At 37.7% G+C, this 12,308-nt stretch overlaps 1 protein-coding gene across 1 annotated transcript in view; it reads right to left on the reverse strand.

Annotated features, from left to right (window-relative positions):
- The window catches only part of GEMIN5 (gem nuclear organelle associated protein 5), a 44,260-nt gene that overhangs the window by 30,510 nt on the left and 1,442 nt on the right, over positions 1–12,308 (reverse strand). The window contains exons 2-10 of the mRNA XM_043989166.1: positions 11,723–11,883; positions 10,555–10,736; positions 8,831–8,982; positions 8,529–8,648; positions 5,222–5,354; positions 4,741–4,903; positions 3,566–3,778; positions 3,172–3,257; positions 2,386–2,468 (exon numbers count right to left, since the gene is read on the reverse strand). Of these exons, the coding sequence (XP_043845101.1) occupies positions 2,386–2,468; positions 3,172–3,257; positions 3,566–3,778; positions 4,741–4,903; positions 5,222–5,354; positions 8,529–8,648; positions 8,831–8,982; positions 10,555–10,736; positions 11,723–11,883 (1,293 nt within the window). The remainder of the gene's footprint in view (positions 1–2,385; positions 2,469–3,171; positions 3,258–3,565; positions 3,779–4,740; positions 4,904–5,221; positions 5,355–8,528; positions 8,649–8,830; positions 8,983–10,554; positions 10,737–11,722; positions 11,884–12,308) is intronic.

Below are 12,308 nucleotides of genomic sequence, written 5' to 3' on the forward strand. Positions count from 1 at the left end.
TGTGCCACCTAGCTGCCCCCAGAACTATATTTTTTAAAAGGTCTGTGTACTGGGTATTAAAAAACAACAATATAAAGGTAATTTTCTTCTTGGGGGCAATGTTGTTTGTTCATAAGCTTGTTGCTGTCCAATTGCTTTTTTTGGTATATTAAACTGTGACTCCCTCCTGTATAGATGAAAAAAAATGTCCATAATAAATTCAAGAGATGATTTTCAATAGTGCCTGTTTATCTATTTCCTTCTGAACTTAACACAGTGCCTGGCACATTAGGTGTCTCATACATTTTTGCTGATTGCTTTCTTTTGATTTAATTTCCTGCAATGACCCTCCTTCCATTTCTTTTTTTGGCAACACTACTGTTAGCTTCCTTATTTGCCCTCAACTGAAAAAAAGTAAAATCAAAACTCCTGGAACCAGAAAGAATAGTGAGGCAAAAGAAATTCATACACTGACCAGCACTGAAAATGTAAGTTTTATTCTATACTATCAGGAGATGCCTCCATTGTACTTTCAAAGCCAATCTAAGAACACAATAAGCTATTGAAAACTAGTCATCAAAATTTGGACCCTAAAATGGATCTTGATATCCTTGGTCCCTGCTCATGCAAGGCACTGTAGTAGAGAATTTGAACAAGATACAGTACTTGCCCTCCTGGTTCTTAAAGGCAAGAAACTGCATTCAAACAACTATGGGGAGCGTAGGGGAAAAAAAAAAAGCCAGAGTATTTGAACAATGGGCAGAAATTGGACAGGTAAAATGTGATTGGAAGAGAAGGGCATTCCAAATGGAAAGAATGTAACAGGAATGTAATTAAGAAAGCCAGGATATTTGTGAAGAATTCTAAGTAGTCCAATTTGGCTGGAAAATGGGTGCTTGAAAGCAACAGTAGTAGATAAAACTAGAGAGGTGGGAAGAGGATGTTGAACGTTTGACTATGGACTTAGGGCTTAAACTGAAATGTAATCTGGACAAGGATGAGAGGGGTAACATGACTGAAAAACTTATTTTAGTAAGACTAATCTGGTAACACTGCAAGCTGCTAGTGCCTTCCCTACCAAACCACTTTGTATTTAACTATTCTGTGTGTTTGTATATCCATGTGTATTTATTAACTTTATATTGTCTATATTTTTATATACACTTATCTCTCCTATTAGACTGTAGGCTCATTGTGACTATAGAGACTGTTTTGTATCCCCAGTGCCCAGAACACTGTCTGGTTCACAGCAGGTACTTAAAAAAATATTTGTAGATTGATTTAGGATCAAGATATTATTGTGACAGAGAAGTAATGAAAGGTAGTAATAGAAATGAAGACATTATTGAGAGATTTGGAGAATATGATTTTTAAAAATTTGTTTATCTCAATTAACAAACACTTATGTTCTTTCCCTTCTACTCTCTGCTCCTTTGGGGGAGAAGTAGAACAATAAAACAAAAATCTTGCAACCAACATGTAGTTAAGCAGAATAAATCCCTACACTGGCTATGTTCAAAACATTTGTAGTACTTTGCATCTTGAGTTGGGGGGGGGGTGGTGTTAAGACTGACCATATCTGACACCAAATGGATTAAAAAATGAACCTGAAATTTTGAGCCTGAGCAGGTTCAACAGGGAAAGTATTTTCAGTTTTAGACAAATAACAGGGAGATATGAACTGTAAAGAAAAGCAGCCACTACCAGGCAATTAAACCCCGCCCCCCCAAATCTAGCTACTTCCTCACCCCCCCAAAATCATATCTTAACCATTTTTGTTAAGCAGTTAATCTAGCCTCATAACTAAAGGATACATCTGCATATATTTTGACAGAAGAAAAAAAATAGTGAGTTGTCAATGAATCCTATAATTTCAAAAAATTATGATTACTGGGGATAATGTGTTTAGCTGAAGGTACTTTATACCAGTGGAGATTCCTTTTAGAATTGCTTAGATTCAATTTATTAAAGGTGAAATAGATTTTAGATTTTTTAGGAGCAAACCAAAAAACGGACAGACACTTCTCAAGTAGTATAGTGAAATAGTTTTAAATGTCTAATCTGTCCAGTATATTGTTACAGAGAAGCCAGGCAGCACAAAAGATCTTGACAAGTACTAGAATCAGATGATCTACCTACAAGCCTGCCACTAGTCAGCTATTTGACCAGCTTATAAACCAATATGACAGTAAAAATCTAAGACTAGCAGTCTCAGTTTACTTTTCCCTTCAAAGTGGTACTAAACTAGCTCTATATACAGTTCCATACCTTCATATATTTATGTTTGAGCAAGATACCTTCTCTCTGTACTTCTCTTTCAAATGACAGGGTTTAAACTAGCTGACTTACACCATTCTAGTATTCCTGAAAATGAGCTACTTATTATGGAATGCCTCCCAAACTTACCAAGTGAAATTGGGGGCACAGGAGGTCCCCAGGCCAAAGAGTACACTGTCTTCTTATGGTAAGTACTAGAAATTTGTGGTGGTCTAGGAAGGAAGAATCATAAGGGTTAAAATACAAAAAAGGTTTCCTTCACTGCTGTTCCTGTCTGAAATGGAGGAGCTCTAAATCATTAATATAATTATTACCAAAATCATTAAGTGCCAAACATTCAATCTGCAGATATAAATGTAATTCTTACTGACTAGGGTTCACAAAAAACAATTTATGGAATCATTTCTCTTAAACTTATGCTTATTTTTACTTCCTCTCAGTTGGTTGCTGGAGCCAATTAAGTGTTACCAGTCATGAGGTAAACATGGTGACATTATTGTAGCTCCATAGGAGAATGACTGAAACAGACAAATCCGTTCCATCTGTAAGAAAATCTGTTCTATCTGTTCAGCTCAGGAGCTATAAAACATTTGGGTTTTGTTGTTACACACTAATCATTAGTATACTGATAAATTTTCCCTTGAAAATAAGAAAGTACATTCTATTCAATGAATGCAGGATTTTAAAACATTAATAAAGGCAACTCAAAATAAATGGATTAAGTTTAGGATCTAGCGGTCACAAAAATGAAGCCCTCTTCAAAGTAAGGAGCGATGGACTAAGTTCTTCCTAGCTCTAACAAAGAAGCAAACTCTCAGAAGTGACTGTGTCATTCTAAATCTGATGCTTGGTCCCCAAATTATTTCCTCTGACAGCAGCTCATCAAAAATTGCCCAACTGTCATTCATGTCTTACTTGTTGGAGTAGGTGTCATACATTCCTACTTTTCCATCATCAGTTCCAAAGGCCAAACAACCCTCCTTAGTTGGATGCCAAGATAGCTGCAAAAGAGTCCCCAAATGAGTATAAGTAAGATGCAATCATATAAATCCTGACATTCTCAACCAAACTTTCAATCTTAAATATCATGCTGGATGATCAAACTCTGAATCTCACAGATGAAAGGTCTCACATAGGGTACCTTGATCTACTCTAGTTAAGATTTCCACAGGAAAAAATTCTTGGACTGATACCTGGACCCATTCACCATGGGGGTAATTCAGAAGGAGAATGCTTTTTTTTTTTAAGTTTGATCAAACAATATGGATGGTGGAAGAAAAGGTAAAAAGTAAGCTAAAAGCTCTCTTACCGAGGTAACCTTGGATTTGATGCCCTGCCAAAAGGTTTTCACATCATGGTTGTTTTTTATGGACAGTGTATTCCACACCCGTATCATGCCATCTCCAACACCTATGGCTAAACAGCCCATATCCACAGGGGAGAAAGCCAGACTATAGACAAAGCCCCCAAGGGAAGGCAGTGTCCAACAGCATTCCAAGGTTGTCATGTCCCAACATTTCACCTGCAAAGGTTGAAGGGAAGGAGCACAGACACCCATCAAGGAAGGAAACTAGGAGGGCAAAATTAAGAAACTGAAAGTTCAAAATTATGGTGAAGGGAGAGGAAATGCTCATAAGAGAACATATCTGAGGGAACTGAATAAAGTCAATATCTCAAAAACTGGTTAAACTCTTCAATTAAGAATGTGGGAGGGTAGGAGGAGAAATCCGTAAAATAACATAAATCCAAATTAAATAATCTTTTAGCTATAAGGGACCCTAGAGACCACCAATTCCAATTCTTTATTTTTTGGATAATAGAGGCCCAAAGATACCAAATCATTAGTAAAATATTTACATCTCCTTGACTCCCAAAGTATAATAGTCTATTTACTTTACAGAACTGTAGCATTTTCTACAGTGATCATAAAACTCCAGAAATTTGGAACACCCAAGGGAAATAGTGCATAAAGGGAGCTACTTCAGAAGGTAATACTGTAATACCATACAGAAAGGAGAGTAGATTTTTAAATAATGAGAATTCCCTTAAGGAAAAATGCATTTTATCTTGTAAATATAGCCCAAAAGCAAGGCAAAAGGAAAGGCACAAAGATAGCATCTTCAATATAGCCAGTTTGCTCCCAAAACAATTTCATTTTAACTAGATTGTTCCATTAAAACTTGGAAACAAAGAAAAATTTAAAGTTAAGTGATGAGAGGTGCCTATTAAGAGATGCTCCAAGGAAATCAAAACAAGCTTTTTAGTCACTAAAAAACTCAAAAGTCTTTCTCCTCCAAAGTTCCACTACCAGTACTGGTAGTCAGAGTACAAAGAAGGTAGAAACCATTTGGAAAAGCTTTTGGACTTCTGCTGTAAAAGTTATTCCCAGCCTTAGGATCATTACAAACATCTTCCTCTTAGGTGAATGCTATGTTCACCACCTGTTTTTCCTTACTATATATTTATTAAACAACTGCGACTTACATCTCTATCCATAGAAATGGAAAGCAGAAGTTCTTTATCTTCACTCTGGACTGAACATAAATTAAACACAATCCTTGAATGATTCTGTCCTTCTGATGAGGAGCTAAAGAGGGTGCATTTCCGTTTTCCAGAGTGGGTGAGATCCCAGAGCAGCAATTCACCTCTGTAAAGGGAAAAGATTTAGTTCATTATTCTTATGAGGAAAACAGTGAAGTTTGGTTATATAGCCAGGGTTCTCCAAAAGGCAACAATTCCCAATAAACAATAAAGTATTACATCATTAAAATATTTATATGAAAAGAACTTGCTAGAGGATTCGCTGCTACATTCCCTCATTCCTAAAGTGACCAGAGACTCTTTAAGCTTTGTTCAATCCTTTCTTTTCTCACCTTCCCTAGAAACAGAACCCCAGAAAGTGACTCAGCAGACAAATAAGAAAATGAGAGACAGAACAAAATAAATTCCAATAAAGCTTACTCACCCAAAACAACTGGATACCAGCTGGGTAGGTTGGCCAGTGGGCCAAAAGAGAGTCAACCAAATCCGCTCTTTAACTGTGGGATCCACACCCCCCCCTCGTCTCTTCAGAAAGGGTAACTTCAAAGTCATCACTCCTACAGATAAGAAGTCATTCAAGGTTATGCACTAAAAATATTATCCCTAAATAGTTAAATCGAACCAGGTCAATAAACATTTATTCAATGTGATGTGAAAGACCCTATACTAAGTGCTGGTAAAAAGTCACTGCTATCAAGAAGCTCACATTCTAATGAGGCAAACAATTTACAAATAACTAAATACAAACAAGACACAGGGTAAATGGAAATTCACCTCAGAGGAAAGGTATTAGCAGCAGAGAAGAGTGGAGAAAGGCCTTCTATCAGAAGTGGGATTTGAGCGGAGTCTTAAAGGGGGAACTGAGAGTCAGAGGTGAGAAGGGAGAACCAGGGCAAAAGGCATGGAGTGGAGAGATGAAATGTAATGGGTTGGGAAAAGAGCAAGGAAACCAGTGCCAATGGATCTCAGAGTAGGCAGAGGAGATTGGAAAGTAAGAAGGGGCCATGTTTGAAGAGTTTTAAATGCCAAAGGACTTTCTATTTGGTTCTGGAGGTAAGAGCAAGGTAGCATGGGGGACCTGAGTTTTAGAAAAGCAACAGTCCCAATGTTGTGAAGGCCTGAATTGGAGGGGTAGCTGTGTGCATGAAGAGAAGGGGACATACAAGAAAAATGTTGTGAAGAGAGAAATGACAATATTTGGCAACAGACTGGATATATGGGGCAACTGTGAGTGAGAAGTTCAGTTACAAGCATGGGTAACCTGGAAGATAGTAAATACATTTACTATTAACGAATACTATGATATGAGTTCAGTCAGCAAAATTAGTTGTATAGAACTTGAAACTTTTTCCCATGGAAATTAATGTTATAAAATGCAGATAGTATTATTTTAGCTATGTTATAGGCTAAGTAGGATTTTTGTGGCTTAGTCTGGGAAATTATACACTATTTCTAACACTGCTTCTGGGGGGGGAGGGAAAAGCAGGAATACATTTGGAGCAACATTCAAATGGAAACAAGCAGATCTCCTACTGGAGGCAGCTAAGCCTTGGGGCAGAAGGGAAGGGAACCCCTCTCTTTCAGTAGACTTTTGTTCAACATTGTAGAAAATATTCATGCTTCACACCCCCCCCCCCAGATGTTAACCAAAGAATGAGCTACATTTATGGGTAGAAATGCTCAACTCTTATTTGCTTCTGTTTTCTCCACCAAAAGTCATCTTGGGACTGGAAAGGAAAGAACAAAATTGGAATACTCCAAGAGACAGTTTGAGAACAATGTGCTGCCCTTCAGCAGTCCCTGCTGAGCTATACTCCAAGTTATAGAAATACTTGGCAGCTGTGATAATGAAATCCTGTTGTGACAGATTGTGGTAACTGGGTGATGTATACCCACTGGACTGGCTGAAAGCCAAATGTTGCCCTGATTTTTTTGTTTTGTTTTGTTTTTTTGTAAGGCAATTGGGGTTAAGTGGCTTGCCCAGGGTCACACAGCTAGTAAGTGTTAAGTGTCTGAGGCTGGATTTGAACTCGGGTACTCCTGAATCCAGAGCTGGTGCTTTATCCACTGCACTACCTAGCTGCTCCCATGTTGTCCTGATTTTTAAAAATGGAAGACTGGAGTCTGTAAATGACTTGAATTCACTGAAAATTTCTGGCATGTGTTATTGAAGGGATTACTTATATTAGTGAACATTTAGAAATAGAAGCATTAACCACAAAGCCTTCTTCAACAGGTCACTATAGTTTCATCCCCTTTTTTGGGGACAAAGTTTCTAAATTTGTAGACAGGGGAGTGATGTAGATAAAGTTTACCCAAGTTTTATTTTTCTATTGTTTAAAACAATTCTTTGTTGATGTCTTTTAAAAAAAATACCAGTCACTTATTGATTAACTCACTGCCCCATTGTAATTGAACAAAACAAAACAAAAAAACCCAACCCTGACAGCCCAGCTAAGCAAAACACTATACGTGACATTTTATATCCAGTCCCTTCACCTGCTACTGAGAGGAACAAAGTATATTTCTATAATAGGTTCTCTTAAACCAAGTTTAAAGTAGATTTTAATTTTAGCAAGGCATTTGACAAAATCACTCATATTATTCTAATAGACAAGATAGAGAGATATGGAACAGAAAAGAGTAGTTTTGTGGATTTAGTAGAGAAAAAATCATTAATGGTTCAACTGTCATTTCGAAGGTTTTTAGTGGAGTGTTCTAGGGATCTACACTTGGCCTTGTGCTATGTGTCTCACACATACATGCGTGCGCAGCACAGCAATGAGGGTTAAGTGACTTGCCGAGGGTCACATAACTAGTAAATGTCAAGTGTCTGAGGCCAGATTTGAATGCAGGTCCTCCTGAATCCAGGGTCACTGGGTCACCTAGCTGCCCCCAACCTTGTGCTATTTAAAACGGGTATCAGTGTCTTGGATAAAGGCAAAGAAGAAATGCTTACCAAATCTGCAGGTAAAAAAAACAAACCCGAAACTAAAGCCAAAACCAAAACTAGGGAAGAAAGCTAACAGCCTAGATCCCAAAAGATCATTACAGGTAAAACCTATTAATATGCTAAAATTTAATAGTGCTGTATAAAGTCTTACATCTGAGTTAAAAAGAAAAAAAATCAACATTATAAAGGATGGGAAAGGTATGGTTAGAGAGTAGTTTGTCCCCAAAAGTTCTAGCGCTTTCAGTGGTCTATATTAATATGGCATGATATGGAATCAAAAGCTCAAATGATTTAAGAGCAGTTTATAGGACTAGTGAAGTGACAGTCCTGGGTGTGGTACTCTGCTCTGTTCAGAACACATCTGATACACAATTATAGAATAAGAGCTAAAGGGACCTCAGAGAACATCTAGTTCTATAATACTTACTGCATTCAGTTTTGGCCCTCACATTTAAGAAAGGGCACTGAGAAATGAAGAGTATACAGAAGAGTGCCCAGGAAGGTAATGGGTACTGGGACTGTATCATATAAAAAGCTGGTGAAACATATTAGATGTTTAGTCTGGAGAACTGATGAATTTGGGAAAAGTGGAGTTGTCTCTGAAGGGATATACACACACAAATATAAATATAAATAAATTTTTGGGGGGCGGTTTGTAATTAACTTTATTTTTCTAAGTCATGGAGGGTGAATGAGGAGCAAAAAGAAGGTAAAAAGAGGCAGATGTTGGCTCAATCGATAAAACAAAGGCCTTTTCACAAACACACTGCAGCCTTACCTCGGCCTCTAGAGCAGCTCCAGATTCGAATTGTCTGATCTTTGCTTCCAGTAGCCAGGTAGCAGCCTTTCGTTACTGGGGTTTGCTGAACAACTTTTCCATTGGGAATCTCATGTTCATCTGAGAGGATATAATACCCTGTTCAAACTTTCATTTTAAGCAAAAGTCCATTTTTTTTGTCTGATAAGTGTTTTGGTTTTTTTTTTTCCTTTCAACAGTACATAAAAGCCTAGATATTTACCACCTGGGTAACATGCAAATATACCCTGCCCTCCCCGCTCCCCTCTTTCCCTTCTGTCTACCTGAATTCTCTTCTGGCCGAATGGTTAAGCACTCTTCACCAAGTAATGGACACCATGCTATGGAATGAATTTCATCATCATGACCTCTCAGTCTGTGAAGAATATCTCCTTTCTTACTGATGTCAATTACAACCACCATGCCATCCTTATAACTGGAAAATAAAGAATTTCACACAATAACCAAATAAAAGAAAAAGACCTATTCTTAGTATTAAAATAACATCAACAAAAATCAGGTTTCACATAGGTGTAGTGAAACAATGAGTTTGGCTGAGAATTGGAGGAAGAGTGTGGGTTAGGATGCACTTGAAAAACTATGCAAAGCTTTCAAGGATCCCAAGCTGCTCCTTCAGACACAAACCCATTTAACATCAATATTATCCTAGGGTTTCTATGTGAATGTTAATTATAGAACACTACGGATGATGGAAAAATAAAAAAAATAATGAGGACCCAAAGCAAGACACATATGGTGGTTCTAAGTAGGCTGTAGCATATAATTTACAATGATTTATAGGCAAGAAGTGGCATAAAATCTTTATTATGATTAGAAAAGGAGATGGACTGGTAATGCAGTACAAGTAGAGTATGAGAGTTTCTACCCTTGGAGTTGCCTTCAGCTAAGCAAATGAAATCAAGGAAAAGCAGGGCTTCTCCTGGTAGTGTTTGTAAACTAATCCTCTCACCATTCTGGGAGAGAACTGTTACTTAAACTGAAGAAAGAGGCAACAGAACTCAGGTCACATAAGGTCCCTGGGTGTCTGCTCTCTGTGCATTAGTATACTTTGTGGGAGGGCTGGTTCAGGTATCGAAGCAGTCAGAAGAAGATCACAAAGTTTTCCCTCAATGCTTGTCTGCCTGTAGGTAGGTGGAAATGTTATCTTAAGATATAATCGTAACAGTTCCTTTCATAATTTAGTTGTGATGGCTAACATACTGAGGTTCACCATAGTGTACCTGCTAAGCTCTGTCTGAAACTGCTCCTACTACAGGGAGACAGACAGTAAGAACCCAGTGTTAACTTTTGATTGGTTAAATCACAAGAGTCCCAGAATAGAGCTGGAAGAGATGCTAGCAATCGTGTGGTCCAAGGGTCTCGTTTTATGGAGGTAGCTGAAACCCAGAGAGATGTGACTCCAGATAAGTGACTTCATCTACCAAGTGGCAAAGCTGTAACTTCAATCTGAGTGCTCTGTCTCCAAGTCCAATGCTCTTTCCCTGTATCATCCTTAAATCTTCTAGTTTAAAATCTGCCATGGCTGAGAGGAATAAGAACTTTCTAACAACTAAAGCTCTTCAATTATGCAATGAAATCTCTTTATTGGTAGAGCAGGGATTCCTGATCTGGAATCCATAAACTAGTTAAAAAATTTTATTTTATTTCAGTATGATTGGCTTCCATTGTAATCCTACGTATTTTACTTTACATGTTTAAAACTTCTGAGAATGGGTCCACAGACTTCACCATACGGCCAAAGAGGTCCATTACACAAAAAAGGCTAAGCCAAGGATGGATGACCATGCCTCCAGCATGCTAAAAAAAGGAGTCATCCACTGGGGCTCAAAGTCGGACCTGAGGATTGCCTTTAAAATCTCTGAGATTCTATAAAAAAAAAATAACACTCTTAACAAAGAATCAAAGCAACTAAGCTTCCAAATATTCCAAATAAAAACAAGTTGCCACTCTTCCCTCCAACTCCCCTGGAAAATGTAACAGCACATACCCAATGGCCACTAAATCTTCATGATGAGGTGAACAAGTAATGCAAAAGATTGTCCTGGGTTCTGGGAAGAAGTGCTGGCTGTCATTTCTGTTATTCCAATAACAAATGACTATTCCCTTTTCATCCCCTGATACAATCAGATCCTTTACTTTAGGTGACCAATGCAATGCTGATATTGTATTCTTTAAAGAAAAAAAAAGAATAATTTTGAAGCTTATTAGCTAAATAACTTGGTAAAACAAACTGAAGAAGTTACAGTAAACAAAAATGAAGGGATAGCGAGGCTAGCCAGAAAATCCAACTATCAATTCTAACTACTGTTCAAATATTTTCTCCATATAACTTTACATACAAAGGCCCTACTAAGTAAGATATATTAGTTCCATCTTTTCTTCTTTGCTCTCTCAAAAGGAAAGTACTTTTAAAGGAAGAAAAATCCTATAGCAGTATTTCTTTTATTATCATTAATAATATGTCAATACATTAAAAGCAGATAGAAACTACATTTTAATCTGGTTTGGGTGCCCTCGAAAGTGTTGTGGGCTATATGTGGCCTATGGGCCACATATTTGACACCTCTGATAGAGGCAACCTTCTTATAGTTGCAGAAGTATATGGCAGTATTTCTTTTTTCTTTTTTTAAAATTTATTTTACAGGCAATGAAGGTTAAGTGACTTGCCCTAGGTCACACAGCCAGTAAGTATCATGTGTCTGAGGTCAGATTTGAACTCAGGTCCTCCTGAATTCAGGGCTGGTACTTTATCCACTGTTCCACCTAGCTGCCCCTGTGGCAGTATTTCTAAAATGATAAACAAGTTCCTAAAATCCCTGAGCAAAGAAAATGAGACCCTGATGCAATTAATAATTAATAGTAACATGATAAGAAAATCAGCAGGAACAGACAAATGAGACGATAAAAGAATATATAATAATGACTTTCGTTTATATAGTGTTTTAAGTATGTTCTTTCAATAAACCCGTGCCATAGTTACTCCTATTCCTAATTTTACAGAGAAGGAAGTAAGCTTAGAGCCAGTAAGTGACTTGCCCATGGTCACACAAACTAGCTAGTTAAGAGTCCAAAGCAAGATGAACCATGGTCTCAAAGGGACTGTAAGATTTCATTATGAAAAAGTCACACTGAGAAACAGTGTTGGATTACATTACCTGATGGAGTGTATGTTCTGTCACAACTGTTCTGGTATCCACATCCCAGATTTTCACTGTTCCATCATCAGAGCTACTGGCACAGAAGTTGGTCTGACCCACATGGTGAGAAAATGTGAAGCCAGAAACTCTTTCTGTGTGTCCTACCAATTCTCCTAGGACTATAAAGGAAAAGAAAAAAAAGCCTCCAGTTTAAAATGCCATACTAGAATTACTGGTATTGACCAAAATTAACATCGAGGGCAGCCTTGATAAAATACCCTGTTTTGCAACCTTACTGGAGAGAAGCTTTGTCTTGGGATAGGTATATATGCCTTACATATGAGACATATCCAGCAGATCATATGTATGTGGGCCTCAGGTGTATTCTTTTAAGTTTCTAATCATCAGCTGGTAGTCACTTTTATCTTCAGGCTGCCTTAAGATCCTGGATTGAGAGTTGGAAAAATCCTCTGAGGTGATCTAGTCCAGCTTCCTCATTTTTCAGAAGAGAAAACTCAAACTCAGATGAATTAAGTGATTTGCCTAAGGTCACAAAGGTGACATAACACAGTCAAAGTTTGAACCCAGAACTCATTCCACTACA

The sequence above is a fragment of the Dromiciops gliroides genome, chromosome 2 (assembly GCF_019393635.1).
Source record: "Dromiciops gliroides isolate mDroGli1 chromosome 2, mDroGli1.pri, whole genome shotgun sequence".
Classification (NCBI taxonomy): domain Eukaryota; kingdom Metazoa; phylum Chordata; class Mammalia; order Microbiotheria; family Microbiotheriidae; genus Dromiciops; species Dromiciops gliroides.